The sequence below is a fragment of the Gambusia affinis genome, linkage group LG19 (genome assembly GCF_019740435.1).
Source record: "Gambusia affinis linkage group LG19, SWU_Gaff_1.0, whole genome shotgun sequence".
NCBI lineage: Eukaryota > Metazoa > Chordata > Actinopteri > Cyprinodontiformes > Poeciliidae > Gambusia > Gambusia affinis.
Genome location: NC_057886.1, coordinates 23143740 through 23167356, shown reverse-complemented (window position 1 = coordinate 23167356; position 23617 = coordinate 23143740). Strand labels below are relative to the sequence as shown.

At 37.9% G+C, this 23617-nt stretch overlaps 1 protein-coding gene and 1 long non-coding RNA gene across 2 annotated transcripts in view; one reads left to right on the top strand and one right to left on the bottom strand.

Annotated features, from left to right (window-relative positions):
- Nucleotides 1–2525: 2525 nt before the first annotated feature.
- LOC122822521 overlaps nt 2526–23617 on the top strand; it is a 93486-nt gene continuing 72394 nt past the window's right edge. Inside the window, exons 1-3 of the long non-coding RNA XR_006369156.1 lie at nt 2526–2646; nt 3349–3406; nt 3814–3868. This is a non-coding gene — a long non-coding RNA (uncharacterized LOC122822521). The remainder of the gene's footprint in view (nt 2647–3348; nt 3407–3813; nt 3869–23617) is intronic.
- The window catches only part of grin2ca (glutamate receptor, ionotropic, N-methyl D-aspartate 2Ca), a 59370-nt gene continuing 40239 nt past the window's right edge, over nt 4487–23617 (bottom strand). The window contains exons 6-13 of the mRNA XM_044101248.1: nt 20385–20553; nt 19306–19459; nt 19011–19136; nt 10955–11184; nt 8539–8699; nt 8255–8442; nt 7581–7813; nt 4487–6734 (exon numbers count right to left, since the gene is read on the bottom strand). Coding sequence (XP_043957183.1) covers nt 5115–6734; nt 7581–7813; nt 8255–8442; nt 8539–8699; nt 10955–11184; nt 19011–19136; nt 19306–19459; nt 20385–20553 — 2881 coding nt within the window. The 3' untranslated portion in view covers nt 4487–5114. The remainder of the gene's footprint in view (nt 6735–7580; nt 7814–8254; nt 8443–8538; nt 8700–10954; nt 11185–19010; nt 19137–19305; nt 19460–20384; nt 20554–23617) is intronic.

The window sequence follows — 23617 nt, the reverse complement described above, 5'->3', positions numbered from 1 at the left end:
CTGATTTTAATGTTTTCAATGTTCAGAGCAAATGAAGAGTGAAATTATATTCATAAACTAGCACATTTCCTGACAGTAAATATAATCCTGTCCATTATTTATGTGGTGAAATTGGAAAATGAATCATCTTGTCTCTGGATGCACATCTTCTGTGAATTCATCCATTTCAGAAAGGACTAAGGAAAAATGAATGTGACACGTTACAGAGTGCACACATCAGAGAATAAGTCGTTAATTACCCAGTGAATTTAATGGAGATTGGTCTGGTCAGTGAGCACAGCAAAGAGAAAAACGTTCACTTTACCCACAGAGATTTACTGCATGATTCCAGAAATGAGTTAATTCAGCTGAGAGTCAGTTCTCACACTTATTAGATGCTTGTGGCGGTAATCTTGCTCTGTCCAATTAGAAGCCATGTTTCTGGACGACACCGCGCTACAGCGAATGCCGCTCATCAGTCACTGATTTAAGTGGGAATACAGAGTCTATCACGCTGAGATGGAGCTGCGCAGAGGATTTAACCTAGAAAAGGCCCTGTAAGATTTACAAAGAACAGCAATTTTTCACATAAAATACTGAAGTTATGCTGGAAATGAATGGAGGAGAGATATGGTGAAAGAAAGTTCCCGTATATTAAAGTACAGCAGGAACAAGATGACAAAATAACATTTGCGTTGTTTCCATACAAACTAAACTATCTAGCATGTCAGGCTACAACTACAAATTTAAAAGGTGATTTATTATTATTCCTTGAACAGGTTAGAATAGATCTATGTGATACAAAACGTATTCATTATGGTTTTTTTGCACAAAATCATTCTGAAATAATGAGATTTTAGAGTCAACAGTGGAAATGGCTGCCTACAAATACAACAGTACATCTTTGAAAAGCCGAAGTGGAACTTCCTGCACAACCAACCAGATTGTAGCAAGTGGTTTCTGGATGCTAAGCCAACAATAACACCCCTGTCTTTCCCAGCAGTCATTGTACAGTTCACACTTCGGGAAAACCAGCTGACAGGCACAGGCGCATTTCTTCAGGTATGAGACAGATTATCTGTCTCATATTGTAAAGTCACAAGATGGTTTTTTTATTTAAAAAAAATACATACTACACCTTTAAGGCAGTATGTTTCAGTTATAATCATGTAGCACACTCTGTAAAAAAAAAAAAAAAGTCTCTAATTTGTGGCAAAATACTGGCAGCTGGGTTTGCTAGAATTTAAATTCTGGGAACCCTGCTGCCAGAATTTTTTCTTTTTTACAGGGAAGCAACAAACATGGCAGAGACATTTTGAGATACAAAAAATTCTAATAAAGTTTTCTACATTTTGAGAAACATAAGCTCACATTCCTGACTAATCAAATGTCTCATTCTTAATGTGAAAATTAGATAGAGCCTTTAAAGAAAACATACCAATCATTACTGATGTTTTCCAGTGTGTTTCTGTATTTGCAGAGAACCAAATAGAGCTTTTCTTTATAACTGTGTTAAATTTCCCAGCAGTGTTTGGGACAGCAACAGGACAGCAGCTAAGTGTCTGTTGATATGTTGGATGTTGGACAGCAAATTGTCGCTCATATTTTATCTGCATGTGCAGACTCATTTATCATCCCTGCTGCAATCAGCCAGACCTCCCATCAGTTCAGCAGTGAAGAACACACGTGTCTCATTTCTGCACTGCTGTGTCGCCTGTTGGTGTCTGAGACAAACTGAATATTCACACCACCAACAGAGATATCATAGCAAAGTAATGCACGACCTACATTACAGCTGCTAAAGCTTTAACATCTTCTGAATAATTATATCTTTGGAAATGTGCTTACATGGCAGCTGAATCAAGAGATGTATGAAATAATAAACAGTTGTTTTTTTCTTGTCATAATTTTTAATTTTCTTTATTCTGTGAGATTTCAATAAAAGATTTCTGTTGATCAAGTGGTGGAAACACATTTCTTTATTATTCATAGTACATTTATTCTGTAAAATTGGTCGTTTTGCATTTTCTTCCTTTTCTATTTTCCTCTTATTTTGTGTACTGTTCTATTTTTATGTATAAACTTTTAGATTAATAGTTAAAGGTACAGTGGTGATGAAACATTTGGGCAACATATGAGTAACAAGGTTTAACACGGAGCAAAAAACACATTTTTCTTAACAATATTGGAAACACTGTAACCTTGATGATTAAGGTAAGACTTCACCATTAAACTTACTTTCTAAAGTAAGGTAAGGCAATGTTATTTATATAGCACATTTTCAGCAACAAGACAATACAAAGTGCTTCTAATATCCTGTAAGATAAAAACTGCTACTACTACTAATTTAAATAAGTAAATGAAATAGAGGGTGACATAGACAGCTATATTTATTAAGAAGTTAATGGTGACTAAAATTTACATTTAATTCAAACTTTAAGCTTTAAAAATAATTTTTTTTCTGGACCATTTTATGCTGGTTATGGTCCTCCACAATTACGGTATATGTCTTGGAAAATAAACAATTCATAGCTGTATTTTTCCGGCCCCTGCAAACCTGAGTAGTGAACCCCGTATTCCTTCATCTGTATCAGTTGACGTACGGTTTGAAGTTCGTCACTGATGACAGAATAAAAATATGGAAGCTATCGTTTTTTGTGGTCAAAGGTAAGTTTTAAAGGAGTTAATTAATATATTTAATTTAGAGATTTATTTTTAAAGTAAGAAATAGACACACATCAAAATCCATATAGGGTGTATACTGCGATGTTTCGGCAGATGTTCGTCAGTTAGCTAGCTAACCTTTGCAGCGAACTTTTCCTTCTCGAACATTCTGACTTCGCGACCGCTGGTTTGACCGAGACATGTTTCGTAGCTCTTTAATAATAGACTTGTTTGTCTGCTTATATTTTCATCAAACGAGTTTATTTTCTTCTTTTGATAATATTATAGTAATTTTGTCAACTGCCGTGAAACACTGACGGTTTCCAGCTGGTTATGTTGGTGAATGTCTAGTTATTTTGTGGTTTAAATGGCAACAACTGATCAAAAATTCAAATAAGCATTCCCTGGCTCTTATGAATATCTGTTAGTTAATAGTTAACTATTAACTAAAAATTAACTAACCCTAACCCATGTTGTTAATCCAGTTTGGTTCGATTAAATTACACACTTTAGGTGTGTACACACTGTTCCTGTTGCTCTCATTCCTTTTATAGGTTTACTGAACATATAGATTTTTCTGATGGTAAAAATAACTTGATTCGACAAGAATAATCTGCTTAAGTAGAAATGTCTTGGTTTAAAAAAAATATCAGGAATTAAAACTTTTTACATGTCATTAAGGCTGTTGCTCATCTGTTACATAAGGTAATCTGGATGTAAGCAATCACACTTCACCAAAGTCCCAGTGTTGTCTCCACTGGAGGTAAGTTGATAATTTTTAAACCATTCAATCCCATTACGTTTTTGTTGTGAGACAACAGTGATACCAACTGAGTACCCAGTGGGCTTTCTCTGGGTACTCTCTCCAAAAACTTGACTGTGTACTGGTCTCTCTAAGTTGTCCCTATTTGAAAATACCTAGCATTTTTAAGACTTCTTCAGGAGACAAATCCACTCATAATAGCTAGATGTTCTCAACCAGAATTATTGATTCTGGTTGAGAACATCAATTATTGACGTGCCCAGCCTCCCAGGAAACTTTGCATGGAAACATAGTTGTTTTACCCTTGTGACGGAAACATCAGTGTCTTGACAGTGTCCTTTACATGGTCATATGTAACACTCAAGCTTGACAATGAGTATATTCTGTTTTTTTTGTTTGTTTTTTAGTATTGTGATGACCTTTTCCAAATCTGACCACCTGATTATCAATAAACTCCACAAGGTAAGTGTATTGCTTTTTTTATTCTGTGATTATAAATTAACATGTTTGCTATGAGCTTGCAGTTGTAGATCTAAACTGGTGTAATAAGGTTTCAGAAACTCCTGTAAATGTTGAATTGCAGATTAGAAATAAATCTACAGTAAGTACATGGGGTGAGAACTAACTGTTATTAGTCATTTGATAAATTAGAGATGCATTCATATAAAACGAGTATTGTTATTGTCTGTATTAATTATTTCTATTCTTTCCTAAATGGTTGCTGAGGTTGTTTTTTGTCTGTGTTGATTTGTGCTTTTTATCTTTAAAAATGTATGTGTAATATGTGGCTTTTTTAGATGACATTGGTGTGATTTCATACATCAGGTTTTTGTACTGTTCTGAAACGCTGATGTATATTCTTGCTGTTATATGCAATACCGAGTGTTTGGGAAAACATAAAATCTTTAAATATTGGTAAAACATAGTTTGTGTTTTTCTTCAGTAAATAGGTGTGAAATTTGTTTTTGTAGGTAAAGACCTTTGTCTGCATTTCTTGTTCTCCTGGTTTAATTATTCTGAAACAGGCGTAATCCTTGTAAATTAGAGCAAACAGTTTAAAAAGGTAAAGAAGATTCCAGATGACTCTTTACTTGCCTTGTTTATTAAAGGGTATAATAACAATGGAAATACACATGATACTTACTATGCTTTTCCCTTGCTTTAAAAGTGCAGCAACATTACATTGATGATCTGAAAGTCTTGGTGCACCCAGTGTTGTAGACTTACAAAATTTACGGAAGACATATCAGTTCTTGAATAACAAAATTATCTTTATACTTTGCCTTTAAACATGGGTTCTGAAATGATGTCAGAAAGAAAAATACAGAAATATCTCAAGTTGTAATCCGACTGAGAATTTGAGAGACTATAGTATATTGTCTCCCAAAAGATTTCAGCTAGTAACATAAATTAAATCCTTTTAAACAACCATCCACAGGTTAAATTCTTATGCATTAAATACTTTTCAATATTTCCATTTCTTCTAATAATTCAATATGTCTGGCTTACAAAGTCCCAGCTTTTTAGGCTATATTTTTACTTTTTGCTGCCCAGGATATTATTGCACTGATAAATGAGAGGAACCTCTCTCAAGTACACTGTTGGTGTAGGGTTTCATTTTTGCTTTGACTGAAAGCTCAAGGAAGAACCTCCAGACATATTACTCCTCAGAGGGACGCAAGTCAGTGGGCCTAACAAGGAGAGTGGTTCAGACCTCAGACTCCAGACTGGAGACCCTGCCCCAGGGCTTTGGCACATAGGGACTGTTGACTCTTCTCGCCACAAGGACTTGCCTCCGATCTCGGCTCCCTGAACCCAAGTCCTCTCGCTTTGGGGCATCATAAGGCCCAAACATGTTGTTGTGGTAAACCACTGGTCTGTTCGCCATTCTAGAGAGCATTGCTGTGTTTTCTGGGCAGTGACTGGTACACGGAAACAAGTGGCACATGTCCTTTGAGCTGTTGTAGAACTGGGACGGTCCTTGTGGGAGAGGCCCCACATATACTGGTAAATCTGTGTACGAGTTCAGGTATGTGGAATAATGTCTGTGCACCACCGTAGAGGAGGAGCGGCGCAGTGCAGCTGCGTTTTGCAGGATAGCTTCCCTGTACGAGGGCAGCCGGGTAGAGTCAGCGTACTTTATCTTTTGCTTGTAGGGGTAAGAACCCATATGGGCTGGATCTAAGTAGGCTGGCTCAGCAGCCAGGGGGTAACAGGAGAGGTTGTGCCCTAAACTACCGTACAGCCTGTGAGGCTTTGGATTTGGCCCCACCACCTGTGGAAACAAATCAGGCATGTCTGTTCGGGTGGAGGGAGCTGTGGATGTGGAAGGCTTTGTTTCATCTACCTGACGGATTCTATCATTTCCCCACGTGGCCTTGAGAAATGAGGCTCGTCGATTTAACTTGTCCTTTCCTAAGAGGGGGATGTCGTCCATTTGTGGCTCCAGGTAAGACTTCATGCAGGAGTTGCAGCTGGTGCTGCTGCCGGGGTAGTGTCCTGGAGTGCAGGCCATGGCCATACCATCAGGGGGCTGGTTGTTGAGGAGGTGATTGGCTCTCAACTCAGCAAAGCAAGACCGTGGTTCATCGTAGTCGACTCTCACTCTTTGCTCTGGATTGTTAAGCAGATAGCTAAAAGACCTCCGTCTCCGGCTTACACAGTCTGGGGGGTAGCTGAACTTCCTGCGCAGGGGTCCCTTGTGCTCCACATAAATGTCAGGTACCTGAAACTCCCTGTAGGAAACAAAAGGGGATGCTGGGTGCCGGCCCTGGTTTTCCACATACAGCCTGCTGCTGTGGTGGGGATTGGACGTTCCAGAGGGAGTTGGATCTCTCATGGCGATGTGTGGGCTGCTGAGACTGGAAATGGGCAAAGTTCTCTCCAACAGATGCTGACTGCTGCGTGTAGGCAGCGTGTACCGAAGAGGAGTGGGTCGGGTTACCACCCTGGGCTTCTCTAGAAGCGGCTGGGTGGATGTGTCCCCGTAATGAACTGGGAACGTTGGTGTAATGGCCCTCTGAGGGTAGGGGGAATGATTGTCTGTTATACTGGAGATATAGGGTAGCCGGCTGTGGGTCACATCTGTGGTTGTAACTCTGGGAGGCAGGCCAGCTCGCACATTGTCGGCTCCACGTCTGCTCCAGTTTTCTATTGTTTTGGTGGCGCTATCGAGAGAGTTCTCAACTCTGGCAGAGGACACCATGTCCTTGGCTGTCCTCAGCATCTTAAGCATGTTGGCTTGAGTGTAGTTGGTGGTGACGTCTGGACTCTGCAGACTCCCATTGCGGTCACTTTGCTCTACTCCGTTAAAGCAGCTGTAGATGCCCTGTAAATGGATGGAAAGGTAGAATTAAATAAACCTGCAGACTATTGAAGTCTTGATTACGTTTTATTACAGTCACAGATTATTTCCCCATTAATAAAATCTCCTATGAACATCAGACGTTAATTAGGTGAAGGGCTTGCTGCAGAAGAATATTTATTTTTGTTTATGTGACTGTCTCTGAGATTGAAAGGACATTTTTATGGTGCAGGATATTGGACATCAGTCCTATAAATGTTATTTGCTGATCATGCACTTAGCATATTAGTTTCTCCATTTCACCCCCACTAGCTTTATTTTACTTTCAAATTGTGTATTGCTCTGGAATGCAGAATCTCACCTTTGACCACAGTTGATACAGAGATGAAGGTTCTTAATGGGGTAATTTAAATTCAGTTTCTCAGGCATCATGACCATTTCTTTCAGCAAACAACCATAAAATCCTTTTCCAGTATGAGGGTGTTTTATTCTCCTTTTGTTGTCATCTTTTGAATATTGTAATTAAGGAATAACTTGCTTTATTAATGCCTGTTTGATTTGTTTGAAGTTGTACTTTTCGGTAAAGTTTCCTACCTGTTAGCGTTACTTCTCTTACTATTTAAACACTGCATGAAGGCAAGAAATTATAATAGAAATTCACCAAATCAGTGGGTGATTAGCATGTCAAGTACTGAGTGATTTAATACATCAACACTAAAAAGTCAGTTTCTTTTTTAAGAAACCTGAAAATCATATTTTCTTTTTAATGTGCCATTAGAAGAAAAAATTGGAATAATAAAAAAAATCTAAATACAGCCAGAAATGATGTTAAAACAACTTGGTCCATTTTATTATGTGACAATTACTTACTCTACTGATAGCCAGGAGAAAGTCCAGACGGTCTGATTTGTGAACTGAATGGCGAAGTTTCCAGTAGAGCAGATGTTCCCAGGCAAATACCAGTAGGCTTAGGCCCATGGCGACAAGCAGCATGTAAAAAACTCCGGCCATGTTGTCGATGTCCAGCTTACTGCTCATGACTTCTTTCTTTTCGTTTCGACAGATACCTGTGAGCCAGACGGTTTGCAACTTTTGGGTGTCACCTGTGTGAAAAAACAAGAGAGAAAACATTTAGGTTAGATGAAATGTATTTTTATATAGAGTAAGAACATTTCCTCAGTTAGTTAATTTGTGAAGCTGAGTATTTTTACTGTGAAACAAGAGATTTTACTGTAAAGCTGCATGCCAAGGAGGGTTTCTTCAGAAGACAGATTGATGTGTGAAGTAAAATATTAGCCATACCAGTAACCTCTCTGGTTGGCATTTATGTATTATGCATTACGTGTTATCATTTCTCTTTCAGTTTTATAAATTCAACTAAAGGTGAATAGCAGAATAAATCAACTTCTGATTTAGTTTCACTTACATGTTCTTTATATAGTTGCTTTTAGCTGTTATCTTTATATGAACATGTTGTATGTAATTGCATCATAATATTGATGTTTTTGAGTAGTAGTTCTAATTTATGAAAGCACAACAAATACCATCAGCCAGGAACTGCAGCAGGGCCAGGTCGATGGGGCGTTTCCAGCGTGAATCCTTCTGCAGAGCAATTCCATAACCAGTAGTAGCAAACACTTTCCCGCTGCCAATGGTTACCAGTTTGCATCCTTCGTCTTTGCCAGCCATGTAATTCAGCACAGCAGCATCATAGATAAAGGCATCCAGTTTCCTAACGTTGTAAAACGGATTACACAAGTAATTTAGTTGTTTTGCTCATTTTCCATTTCGACATTGTGTGTTCATGTCTCTCTTGGCAGAAACCTACCCTGTTTTAAGGCTGTTGAGAGCATCCTCTACTCCTTTTTGGTTGTATTTGACCATGTGGGAGTGCATCTCGGGGTAGTTACTCCTTATGTTGCGCTCCGTGCTGCCATTTGGGACGGTACCAAAGCGGAACGGAGGATACTGCTCCTGTGGCTTTTGAAACTGTTGATGGATGTGGAATAACATTTTATATTAACAAACATAATTCTTGTGCTTATGTAGCTAAGCAAAAGATATCTTATGTCGTTTGCTTATTGTTCCATACACATAGTTTGACATACTGTATACAGGTAATAAAATAGTTTGACCCATCATCTTTGATTTTTTTACATTTAGTACTCTGTTTGATCATTAAGACGTACTACAAAAAGGGCTTAAACAGAAAGCACACACAGAGTTATGGAAGACTGATCCTGCCAAAGCTGGAAATTAATTAACAAAACAGAAAATAAAGGAGTAAATAAAACTGTAAATAAATAACTAAATGAGGAATTAATAATGTATTAAGTGTATTCGATAGGGACAGGCACACAATAACAGATGAACAGAAAAAACAGCAGCCACATTCCTGCATATTGGTGCTTTTAGCTTCAGCTAATCTGTCTCACTTTATCTTAGCTGGGCTTTTCTTAACAATATAAACAATTATAATTAAATAAATAACTATGGCATAAATCAAATATATATTTTAATCATGTATTTCCACATTTAGTGGTAGAAACACCCACCTCATTACCATAGACTTGAGGGACAAAAGGAAAATTTAAAATAAATCCAATAACAAATGTGGAAATGAATCATCATATATATTTTCCAAAAATATTTATTCCAAAATATATTTTTATAGTTATATAGAGAAATATATTTTTTTACATATTTTATTTCCTCATGTATTAATTTATTTTAACTTTTATTTGTTCATTTTATCTGCTTAGTTTCTTCCCTCTTTTATTTATACATTTACTTCCTCATTAATTTGTCAGTTTTGGTAGGATCAGTCCTTCATAGACTGGATATAGTGGGATCTGTTATCTTTCCCCCACTGCTCTACTGTTTATATTGTTGTCCTGGAGGCTTTGTGTTGTATTAATTGACACAGCTAACATCGGTATTATAGAAAGGAACGTAAAGTCCAGGATGCTGTCCAGGGGGATCTAGACTTCTTTCATCCTCCTGTTGTCTTCTCTAAAGAAGAACTTATTTCATCCTTTTCCCTTTGGCAGTACTTTATGGTTTTAATTATCAAAGATTGAAAGTAGGACAAGGGGGAATACAAGATTTGACTTTTTCATTAACCTTATGCAAATGCTTTCAGAGTCCATATGTTAAATAATTAGCACTTATATAATGGGAAAAAAACTAAATAAAAGCTACAAATCAGCCATTTCAGGACTCTTGAAAGTCCAATTTCTGCCGATCTCTCTGTGAAGCTTTCAGTGCAATAAAAATGTAAAGATTTATCCTTTCAGGTACATCTAAATACAAGAGTTAAGACAAATTGCAGGTAGCTTTTGGAGATTAATTTCCTTGGATGGAGGTATTTTTGTCGTGTCGCTTGACAACTGTGGTTGTCAGTCACTCACTTACCATGGAGAAGTTATTCCCACACTTTGTTATTGACTAGGCATTCCTTTAAAACAAGGTCACTTTATCTGTCTTTGTGTTGTACCTTATTTCCATACTCCTGCCCTAAGGAGCTTAGCGCAGCTGGTCAAGCAGCAGCAGTTCAGTTCTACATTCCTATGGCGTTGCCACATACAGAGAGAAGTAGAATAATCTATGAAGTCCCTGTCAAAAGAGCTTTGTTTCTTGCACTGCATTGCAGAATTGGTGAATAATGAAAAGAGAATTGCTAGTGACTTTCCTAGAATCGTAATGAGCGGTGGACAGCTTGGTCTTTTTCCTCAAATGCCTCTTTAATCTCCTCAGTTGTCTGAAAGCACAGAGACTAAAAATCACTTTTTGTGCTGATGGTTTAACACAGATTTCCTCATCAATACCTCTATGTAATGCATCCCCCGGGCAACACAAGTATGGATAATAATGCCAGGAAATTATAATCACAGTCTATCCGGAAAATTCACTCGGATATATCTTCTCGTTTTCAGTAACATCCTTCTCTAAAAGATAATGTAATTTATTTTTTTCCTGTTTGCATTACCACTTTTAGATTGTCCATAATTTATAGCTGCAGCAGATGTAGTTTACAGTACGGTGGCCAACAGCTGCAAACACACAACAAACAGCAAAACACGCTGCATTTTGCCCATGATTGTAGCAACTTTATGTGGTTGTTTGTTTTGGAGTTTGCAGCATTTATGTGTTTACAGCCACTGTATTACTCAGCCAAAATAGACATCCTTGTCTTTTAGGTTGCACATCAACCACAAAACAGCGTCTAAGACAAAGGTTTGTACCTTTTTGTCACTCAGTCCGGAAACGGTGTCGATGTATTGCTCCTGGATCATAAAGGCAGCTAGATTGGCTGTGTACGAAGCCAGGAAGATGACAGCAAAGAAAGCCCAGACCAGAACCATGATCTTACTGGTGGTGCCCTTTGGATTCTCAATAGGAACCGAATTGTTGAAGACGATTCCCCACAGCAGCCAAACTGATTTTCCAATAGTGAATGTGGGACCTCCGGGATCTAAAAACCAAAGAAAACAAAGTTAAGAGTCAGTTTTAGTGGGTTGTTTTCCAAACCGAATTCTGAAATTAGAAAAGGTTTTATTTTGTTTTGGTTAATTTGTTCATTTTTGGCATAGATCATTCCTGGTTCATATTTCCAAATGGTAGCTGTGGGAACCTTTGTCTCTCTCAAGCTGTTAAGGATAAAAATCTGAAACTAACAGTACATTTAATACTGGGGTTAACAAACTCTATGTTCAACATTATTATAACTAAGATAAAGTAGATGTGACTGAAGCAGTGATTAACTCAAAATTTTCTCTTATTGGGGCCTGCCCATAGCAATGCATAAGGAGAGCAGTGACTGACTTGCGAAGCAAGTCAGTCACTGCCTCCATGCATTGCATGGCAGGCACCTATTGTTCTACACCCAATAGAATGTTTCTTTATTATTATTGGGGCCTGCCCATAGCAATGCATAAGGAGAGCAGTGACTGACTTGCGAAGCAAGTCAGTCACTGCCTCCATGCATTGCATGGCAGGCACCTATTGTTCTACACCCAATAGAATGTCTCTTTAAGTATTATTATTTATTATTCTTCCGTCACCCGGAATGCGGCTCGCACGCTCGAGCCCACCCACAAATGTGGTATCAAAACGTGCGGCTCGATCCCGGGGGTGTGCTATTACTTCTGGTGGGATTTGGAGTTACCATGGCGACGTAAAAAGCAAAAAACGACCCCAAAATCACTAACGAGCTCACCAGGTGAAATCTCGTCGTCAAGGGGACGAAGCAACCTCTAAATCTTAAAAATACCCTATTTTTGAGGATTTTCTGTGTCGTCATAACTTCATGTAGAAACGCCATTCAAACTTCATTTTGTAGATACGTCCGTGATCTCTTTTAAAGTGAAGACAGCACGTCAATATGTATTATGGTTTGTCCACAACTTCTTTCTAAGCGACCCAAAGTTTTTGATTTTTGGAAAAATCAGAGTGTGAAGGCTCCGCTAGAGTGAGAGTCAGAGCGACATTTTGACCCCAAATCATTTTTAACTCGCCCTCACGCTCACAAATATTGCATGATTGGTATGAAACTTGGTCATGACATTGATACGCGTGCCTGCTCCGGTCAAATGTTTTCAAAAATTATCTAGCGCTTACAGTTTTCTCTCCAGGTGCTTCAGAGCAAAGTCATGCGCCAGGGTAGCAGACAGATCTCACTGATTCACTTCCATGTATTTCTGAAAAATTACAGACCTTGGCACACACTTTTTTTATCTCATCGCTGTTAATACTGTGAGTGAGGTAGAGATATGAATGGCGGGACTATGTGAGACGACAAATAGCCCTCTCATATGCTTCAAACGGTTTTCGAATATGTATTACGGTTCCCGAACGGGAAACAGTTTTTTGCAATGCTTTTTTTAGTCAAACTGGCTGGCTCAAACAGAGAATTGTCTCCCCCTGGATGTCTCACTCACAGCTGGCAGAGAGGATTATTTACCATGGCAACGGAACACATGAGGCCAGAGCAGCTGATTTATGGGAGGACACTCTGGAATGAGCTGGCCTTTAGAACTACTTGTGTTTTGGGCATTTTATAACTGATTTTTACAAACCATTGTTACACACAGGATTAATGTGTCAATTTTAAATAAAGCTTAATGGAAATTTCCCAATAAAAGCCCCAATATCTCTGTCAGGTCAGTGCCTAGGTCTCTGCCTATATAATCTTTTCCTCTCAGGTTATGGCACTGGCTTGCGCAGCAAGCCAGTGCAATGGCATTAACCTTTGACCTAATGATAATAAATAGGACTATCAGAACACCATATCTGTAGTTCTAACTAACACTCAGTTAAAACAGAGCTTCCATTTAGAACTACTGGCTGTTTAGGCCAGTAAATAAGGAATTTAACCCAAACACTGTTAGGCATTGGATTAGTGTGAGCATTTAATATGAAGCTTATGTTTATATTTCAAAAGAAAAGCCTTCATATTGCCCTCAGGTTAATGCATCGCCGTAAGGCGATGCAATAAAATTAGAATGCTTTATATTCTTCTCTCAGGTTAGGGAACTGCCTTGCGCAGCAAGGCAGATCATTAAGACAAGACTTTTACCTTAAATAAACTATTAGCTATTTTACTTACTTATTAGTCATTTTAAATATACTGAATTGAGTAAATCAATTACAGAAAACATTCTAATGATACCCCACATGCTATTGGCAACACTTAGGTAAAGATATGTTTGGCCTGCTTTGATCAGAAAAACTAACTGCTTCAAACTATTAGTATTCCATCTCTCCCTGTGTTTCATTGTCATGACAGTTGAGCTGCTCTTTAGAACTACAAAGACTGAAGGTTAGAACTACAACATGGTGGAACTGTCAGTTACTACAGAGGAGGACTGAGCTGGCCTTTAGAACTACTTGTGTTTTGAGCATTATAGAAACGATTTAACACATTCACTGTTACACATGGGATGAGTTTGACCATTTCTTATGATGCTTACTGAAAATTTCAAAATAAAAGCCTTGGCAATTTTACATCAAATATTTAGTAATTTTTGCTTGACGTGATTGGTTTATCCAAAGCACTCTTAGACACTGGATTAGTGTGGGCATTTAATATGAAGCTTACTGCGAATTTCAAAATAAAAGCCTCAATATGCCCCTCTGAATAGTGCACCGTCGTAGGCGGTGCAATGATATCATTCTGCATTATCTGGTTCTCTCAGGTTAGGGAGCTGCCTTGCGCAGCAAGGCAGTTCATTAGCATTAGCCTTTTAGCTTAAATAAGCTATTACCTATTTTTCTTACTTATCTGCCATGTTTAGTATTCTGAAGGAATTAAGTAAATTACAGAGAACATTCTAATAATATCCCACATGCTACTGAGAGCATTCACGCTAACATTAGCATTTTTGCTCAATTTAGCTAATACACTTACTTTATCATACTGAATGGTGCATGTCCAGTTTACTGAACATTCTACTGATTCTATTGATTACATTGCAGCTTTCTTTAGCATTGATGCAAATTCTTAGCATCAGAACGCTGGGTCCAAACCGACGGGCACACTTTGGCAGGCCCCAGTTAAATTTCTTCAGGAATTTTCTAGTTGGGGCCTGCCCATAGCAATGCATAAGGAGAGCAGTGACTGACTTGCGAAGCAAGTCAGTCACTGCCTCCATGCATTGCATGGCAGGCACCTATTGTTCTACACCCAATAGAATGTCTCTTTAAGTATTATAATTATTTATTTTTCTTCCGTGACCGTTAATGCGGCTCGTACCGCTGCGAGCCCATCCACAAAAGTGGTATCAAAACGTGCGGCTCGAACCCGGCATTGGAGCTATTACTTTTGGTGGGATTTGGAGTTACCATGGCGACGTAAAAAGCAAAAAACGACCCCAAAATCACTAACGAGCTCACCAGGTGCAAGTCTCTAAATGCGTCAAGGGGCGAGGCAACCAGTAAATCCTGAAAATACCCTATTTTTGAGGATTTTCTGTGTAAATCATAACTTTATGTAGAAACGCCATTCAAACTTCATTTTGTAGATCGTCCGTGATCTCTTTTAAAGTGAAGACAACCGTCAATATGTATTATGGTTTGTCCACAACTTCTTTCTAAGCGACCCAAAGTTTTTGATTTTGGAAAAATCAGAGTGTGAAGGCCTCCGCTAGAGTGAGAGTCAGAGCGACATTTTGACCCCAAATCATTTTTAACTCGCCCTCACGCTCACAAATATTGCATGATTGGTATCAAACTTGGTCATGACATTGATCTGGCGTGCCTGCTCCGGTCAAATGTTTTCAAAAATTATCTAAGCTTACAGTTTTCTCTCCAGGTGCTTCAGAGCAAAGTCATGCGCCAGGGTAGCAGACAGATCTCACTGATTCACTTCCATGTATTTCTGAAAAATTTCAGACCTTGGCACACACTTTTTTTTATCTCATCGCTGTTAATACTGTGAGTGAGGTAGAGATATGAATAAGCGGGACTATGTGAGACGACAAATAGCCGTCTCATATGCTTCAAACGGTTTTCCAATATGTATTACGGTTCCCGAACGGGAAACAGTTTTTTGCAATGCTTTTTTTAGTCAAACTGGCTGGCTCAAACAGAGAATTGTCTCCCCCTGGATGTCTCACTCACAGCTGGCAGAGAGGATTATTTACCATGGCAACGGAACCCAGAGCAGGGAGAGCTGCTAAGGACTACAAATACGCATCACTGTAGTTCGAACTACTAGTTCAGTTAAAACAGAGGAGGACTGAGCTGGCCTTTAGAACAACTTGCTGCTATGGGCTGTATATAACTCATTTAACCCTGTCACTGTTACACATGGGATGAGTTTGGCCCTTTGAAATGAAGCTTACTGAAAATTTCAAAATAAAAGCCCTTGAAAATTTTTACATCAGGTCATTGCTTTTTTGAGCGTTATATGACTGATTTAATCCAATGACTGTTACACATGGGATGACTTTGACCCTTTCAAATGAAGCTTAAAAATTTCAAAATAAAAGCCTTGGGAATTTTTACATCATGTAATTGCTCATTTTTGCTTGACGTGATTGGTTTATCCAAAGCACTCTTACACATTGGATTAGTGTGGGCATTTAATATGAAGCTTACTGCAAATTTCAAAATAAAAGCCTCAATATGCCCCTCTGGACAGTGCACCGCCGGAGGCGGTGCAATGATATCATTCTGCATTATCTGTTTATCCGAGGTTAGGGAACTGCCTTGCGCAGCAAGGCAGTTCATTAGCATTAGCCTTTTAGCTTAAATAAGCTATTTTCTATTTTTCAGACTTATTAGCCATGTTTAGTATACTTAATGGAGTAAGTAAATGACAGTAAACATTCTAATGATACCCCACATGCTACTGAAAGTATTCATGCTTACATTAGCATATTTGCTCATTTTAGCTAATACACTTGCTTTATCATACTGAATGTTGCATGTCCAGCTTACTTAACATTCTTGTGATTCTCCACATGCTATTGATTACATTGCAGCTTTCTTTAGCATTGATGCAAATTCTTAGCATCAGAACGCTGGGTCCAAACCGACGGGCACACTTTGGCAGGCCCCAGTTAAATTTCTTCAGGAATTTTCTAGTTCTTAACTTATTCTTCCGTCACCGTGAATGCGGCTCGTACCGCTGCGAGCCCACCCACAAAAGTGGTATCAAAACGTGCGGCTCGATCCCGGGAGGTGTGCTATTACTTTTGGTGGGATTTGGAGTTACCATGGCGACGTAAAAAGCAAAAAACGACCCCAAAATCACTAACGAGCTCACCAGGTGCATCTCGTCGTCAAGGATGAGGCAACCAGTAAATCCTGAAAATACCCTATTTTTGAGGATTTTCTGTGTCGTCATAACTTTATGTAGAAACGCCATTCAAACTTCATTTTGTAGATACGTCCGTGATCTCTTTTAAAGTGAAGACAACACGTCAATATGTATTATGGTTTGTCCACAACTTCTTTCTAAGCAACCCAAAGTTTTTGATTTTTGGAAAAATCAGAGTGTGAAGGTCAGCTCCGCTAGAGTGAGAGTCAGAGCGACATTTTGACCCCAAATCATTTTTAACTCGCCCTCACGCTCACAAATATTGCATGATTGGTATCAAACTTGGTCATGACATTGATACGCGTGCCTGCTCCGGTCAAATGTTTTCAAAAATTATCTAGCGCTTACAGTTTTCTCTCCAGGTGCTTCAGAGCAAAGTCATGCGCCAGGGTAGCAGACAGATCTCACTGATTCACTTCCATGTATTTCTGAAAAATTTCAGACCTTGGCACACACTTTTTTTATCTCATCGCTGTTAATACTGTGAGTGAGGTAGAGATATGAATGGCGGGACTATGTGAGACGACAAATAGCCGTCTCATATGCTTCAAACGGTTTTCGAATATGTATTACGGTTCCCGACGGAAACTGTTTTTGCAATGCTTTTTTAGTCAAACTGGCTGGCTCAAACAGAGAATTGTCTCCCCTGGATGTCTCACTCACAGCTGGCAGAGGATTATTTACCATGGCGGAACCCAGAGCAGGGAGAGCTGCTGAGGACTACAAATACGCATCACTGTAGTTCTAACTAGTAGTTCAGTTAAAACAGAGGAGGACTGAGCTGGCCTTTAGAACACTTGCTGCTATGGGCTGTATATAACTCATTTAACCCTGTCACTGTTACACATGGGATGAGTCTAGCCCTTTGAAATGAAGCTTACTGAAAATTTCAAAATAAAAGCCCTTGAAATTTTTTACATCAGGTCATTGCTTTTTTGAGCGTTATATGACTGATTTAATCCAATGACTGTTACACATGGGATGACTTTGACCCTTTCAAATGAAGCTTAACAAAAATTTCAAAATAAAAGCCTTGGGAATTTTTACATCATGTAATTGCTCTTTTTGGCTTTATGTGACTGGTTTATCCAAAGCACTCTTACACATTGGATTAGTGTGGGCATTTAATATGAAGCTTACTGCAAATTTCAAAATAAAAGCCTCAAAATGCCCCTCTGGACAGTGCACCGCCAGAGGCGGTGCAGTGATATCATTCTGCATTATCTGTTTATCGAAGGTAAACAGATAATGCAGCATTAGCCTTTTAGCTTAAATAAGCTATTTTCTATTTTTCAGACTTATTAGCCATGTTTAGTATACTTTATGGAGTAAGTAAATGACAGTAAACATTCTAATGATACCCCACATGCTACTGAAAGTATTTATGCTTACATTAGCATATTTGCTCATTTTAGCTAATGCACTTGCTTTATCATACTGAATGTTGCATGTCCAGCTTACTTAACATTCTTGTGATTCTCCACATGCTATTGATTACATTGCAGCTTTCTTTAGCATTGATGCAAATTCTTAGCATCAGAACGCTGGGTCCAAACCGACGGGCACACTTTGGCAGGCCCCAGTTAAATTTCTTCAGGAATTTTCTAGTTTGCTCTTATTACTCTTATTCCCTTACTGGAGACAATCGTTCATTTTCTCCAACATAAAATGCAATTCTTTTAAGTTGTACAACAGAAGTTAGTTTTATTATTAACCTATTTTCTGTTATAAGTTTTTTTTTGAAAGTAGGTCCTTCCTCATTAATTTACTCAATAATAGTGCATGATAGAGATAGTGCACTTGAAATATAAAATCTACACAGCAGATATCATCTGCACTAACATCTCTTAAGGCCAAAGCTGATCTGTAACATAAAATATTGGATGAAAGTAAAGACTTGTCCTATAGAGATTAGTTGACAACCCATGACTTCTTGCTCTTTCATCCATTACTGGGTATTAGTGGACCACATGGCGATAAAATGAAACTGCAGTATCTTGATTCAACAAGAATTGATCTATTGTGTGAACACTGTAAATAGGCTTTCATGCTACATTTTCTCTTCAACCTTTGATACCTTTTCAGAATCCAGTGTAAGGAGTACAGAATTACAACTTTCTGTAGTTTCAGCTCTGACAGTATGATGCTTTTAGTAGCTTTGCATTACAGGAAAAGTTGTAGAACCGTTGTTAGGCAACCTATGTCTACATGCATGGTTTTGACTACTTCTGTTTCTTTGGTCAACATTACAAAAGGAAAACATTGATAGAGGTTTATTGTGGTGAGATGAGGCTTTTTGATTAGGTCAGAAAAATACCACACTACTTGTAGATTTGTCTGTAGTTATTTGCAGTCTTTTTCGTTTCACTCTGCCTGTCTTTAGCTTCTATTCTCCTAACAAACCACATTTGTGACTGTCTTTTTGTGCATAGAACTACCTGAAGGAATGTAGATGTGTTGGGTAACATGAGATTTACCTTTGGCACTGACCAAGCTACGGTTATACCCAACTGGACTGCAGTATTCAAAGACGAATACTGTGATGGCCACAACGGTCAGACACATGACGAACATCATGACCCAGACTGCTGGACTGTATGGTTCTGCAGAGACACACAGCTTAATTAGGCAGGGAAAGAACTCATAATGGCCTTTTTAATAAACAATAGTAAAAGAGGTAGGCTATTAAGATGGCTCTAAAAAGTTATACTGAATCATTTCTGATGCAGTCTTAGTTGGTAGCATGTTCTCACAGTTGTTTTTTTTTTTTACCTAAAAAAGCTGATGGAGAGACTGTCCCGTTACTTCTAGCCACCATCACACTTATTCCCGTCTCAACAAATGGCACCGAAAAATCAATGATTTCTGAACGCTCTTCGTTTATGGTCAGTGAGCCGATAGCCATGTCCGCTCGTTTGTAGAACACCTGTTGACAAAAATAAAGCATTGTCATTAGATTTTTTTTTTTTGTGTGAAGTAAGCAGTCATTCACCGCTGACTTTTGTTATAAACTGCCACATTGTTTTAAACTGCTGTCAGTTATTTTTCAGCAATTACCTCTAGGGTTGTCAAAAATAACAAATACCTTGTAATAATCAGTACTACAACAATTAATTATTAAAAAATACTAATTTACTTCAAATTTGCAGAAAAAAAGCCTCTTTAGCTCAGCTCTTTAGCCCAGCAGCGCTAAAATTATAAGCTATTTAATTTATTTTAAATGTCCAATTGAGTGTAGTTGCCAAATCATACAACAATAACACAGTTAAAATTTAACAAACAAAAAAAAAGTCATCTGAGTAACTTAACTTTTTCAGACATCAGTATCTTCATCAACACCTAAGGTCAGTTTACGTCTCTAGATATCTTCAAAAAGTGGCTGATTTCTTTAGAATTGATGTAAACTTTGTAAAGAGAGTTTCACAACACAGTTGCAGTGTTTCTTTCTTTCTAGTTACAGTTGATTTCAATAGATCCACATTTTCCTCACCACTTTCCTTTTCTTTCATCACCACAGTGTCTGCACCACTTTACAAAAATTTTAGTATTGGGTCACTAACGTCTTTATTGTTACAAAAAATTTATATTTTCTTGACGATTGTTAACCAATATATTGTGCAGTTTGGTAGGATTTGCAACAAAAATACTTTTCATCAACAAATCTACATGTATTAAGATAAACATTTTATAGTTAAAGCGGACATTAGGGTTTTAGTTGCCCCACCCAAATGTAATTTGTAACTCTTTTTGATAAATGTGGTGTTTTGTAACTTAGCAGTTATAAAAACACATTTAATAAGGAACCCAACTCATTTAAATAGAATATATTATATGGTCTTTGCCATCCCTACCTCTCCAATCATCCCGTTCCAGATGCCTCTGACCAGCTTGCCGTGCTTGCCGTTGGTGACCAGGTAAAGGTCGTAGGAGAACTTGATGGTGCGTGAGAGTTTCTTCAGAATGTCTATGCAGAAACCTTTACAGCACAACTTGGTGTATGGCTCAGTGTGACCCACAATACTGAAAAGCAAAAGACAGTGTTGTTTTAAGGCAAGATTCTTTGTTCTCTCGTACAATATGTAATAATTTATGGTTTCAAATCTGCGACTTCTGGCCTGAGTTTTATACATTTTGTATAAAAGACTTTTAAGCCCCTACTGCTGATGCAGCATTTTCTTTGTAATATAAATATACTGGTTGGGTGATGTCACAGCAAAAACACTAAATCTTACCATTTTGGTCCAGTTTCTGGTGCAAAAATGTTCGTACACTTAAAATAAGACAAAACTAACTTATAAGTAACTTTGCAGCAAGATATGGGAGATATTATTAACTAAATATTCTTTAATATTGATGAAAGGGTACTAGTTTCTCTAGCACATTATTTCACTTAGAACATAGAAAAATGTATTGATATAAGTAAAATAATCTGCCAGCTTAACTTTACTGCTGTAAAGTTACTTAAAAGTTAGTTTTGTCTTATTTCAAGTATACCAAGATATTTGCACTAGAAATTGTACTTGGTAAGATTTTGTGTTTTTGCAGTGATGCCCATAAAGGCGTTGTTCACCTCATGTTTTCTCGTAGTTTCTATCACATTTAAAGCAAACTGTTTCATATTTTCTTATCCAAGAAAAGAAATCCTGTTTCTTCCAAGAAAAGAAACAGGATTTGAACATCTTTGGCTTTCAGAGAGGTTCAGAAGTAAGAGACTGGTTTCTCAGAACTGAAAACATTTTAGTTTGAGCTAAAGTGGAGTTCATGGGAGACAACTCAGTAGGAGAGCCTCCTGCTTATGATGCACGGTGTGGTGTGTTAGGTACCTAGTAAGCCATGTATTGAAGGCAGAGAGCTCTAATGATACATCACCCCTAACCTCCTGCAGACCCCCAGTCTAATGGCCCCTGGACTCACACATGATAGGCCAGGAGGCGAGACAGCAAAGAATAACCAGAAACAAATGAATCCTTGCCAGGAAATCAGCCTGGCAATGCAGACCATATGTAAACACAGAGCTTCCAACACACTGTCTCACCAGCTGCCAGGGTTCACGACTCGCCTCTAACTTGGTCATTAGCAGTAAATTAACTGTTCGAGCCCAACTTCACAAGCCTGAGCCTAAATATGTGTGTCAGTGGTGTCTTAGGAAACCAAAGTTCTTGTTTGTAACTGTGATACACTTTTTATAATTTGATCTCAGCCTTTAAGTGTGAAGTGTTACTCGTGTAACTATTGTTATTTTTGTGTAAATTATTTTATGCTTCTCGTTTTGAACTTTTGTGTGCTGTCATTTTCCGAGCTTTCCGTAGGAAGCGTCATCTTTAGGCCGTTTCTGTCGAGCAAAGAGGGAATTCAGTGGACCTGACAAACAGCAGCACGTGTACACTTAAAGGCAAATTCAAAGTAATCAGTTAATCTAACGTGTGTTTTTATAGTTATGGGAAATGAAGAAGAAAAAGCCTGATTAAATCTCCTGACAGATAGAGTTACAGCAATTATCAAACATTACTTTAAAAAGCTTTCAATATTCAAAGCTGCTTAGAGAAGATTTCTGGTGCTGATCTTATTGCTCATCAACCGTTGCACTCAGTTACGTCTTTTATTAAATCAATTATGATTTCATTCCTATTGAACACTGTTAATTTTTAATTATCTCTTCAGCTCAATGTCATCCTTCAGCAGGACATTACCTCTGAATGAATCATCCCCAGAGTGCTGTGAGGGAAAAGCGTTATTTATTATGGTCCTTCTGAAGAACTTTTTTCTTTTACTTTGCGAACTGAATTTGCTGAAGTCTGCTGTAGCCTAGTCAAAGCCCACAGTGTTTCTTGCAAAACTATGGGATAATTTAAACATCTAATTTGTCTGTGCTTTCTTTAAATTTAAATATTATAATTTATTGCTATAACTTTTGGGACAATTTATTGTCCAGTTAAATTTTTTTTTGTGACCGGCCTATTCATGCTCAAAGCTACCAACAGTGATGTATGAACAGATTAATAGTTCTGTGAAACATTCGATTTTCTTTTAGAAACCAATATAACCGCTGAAGAATAATTTTTGACATCATATCTTTTTCAAATGTAACTAAATACTACAATACCATTTGTAAAAGAAATTCTCTTAACATTTCCAATAAAAACCAGCTTCTCTGTTGTTTGAACATGATCTTAATCTGCCACAGATATGATACATTTGGGTCTCTGTAAATCTTTAGGACCTTTGTAAATGACATGCTATTTTCTCTTCAAGAGCTTTCAATCATTATTTCCAAAAGCACTTTTGCTCAGAGTCGATTGTTGGCAGTCTTCGGCAAAATCTTTTATCATGAAAGAAAATCTCTGGTCTTAATCTTAAATAAGCCCATGGGTTGAGGTCGTTCAGCGCCACACGTGCGATTTAGTGTTTTCCCAACCAGAAATGACCGACAACAAATTTCAAGCTGTGTCTGATTTCCAGGAACTGCTCTTTCTGTATATGCTGTTGTGACAGAAATATGATTGTTATTCTTTGTAATTTCTGTTACCTCTGGCTCTTTCTTTCTCCAATTTCTCTTTCTCTTTTCAGCATCTAACCCATAATAAGCACAGCAACACTCATAGTCATATCTCAGATTCTGCTGGTATTTTCATCATACAGTTTGACAGGATTTCATATCAAGATTTTATATTATCTATATTTCACAGTTTCGCATTTTCAAGTGTTCGAGTGTACCTGATTTTAATCTATAAATTAGGTCCTCAGGTGAATAAAACCTCTATGTTGATAAAGTCCAGATTCTTCACCAGCAACCTGTTTGTTTTGGCTGCTGCTTGTCTGTCTCATTATAAATGCATTAGATGTTTCTGCCTTACACTGAATAATGTCATGTTTAAACATAGGAAATTTTCCTTCCAGTTTTACAAGTCATAGGTATTTTTACTTGTGCAAGAATATTTTAAAAATATAGAAGAGCAGCTGTGTTGTATTAATAGCTTTTGCGTTTGTTTTATTCAGAACATTGATGCTTGAGGAATGAGTAGGATCACTGCCATGAAGCATTGATCAGCATCCAGATTTACAGATTTGAAGTGAAGAAAAGCTG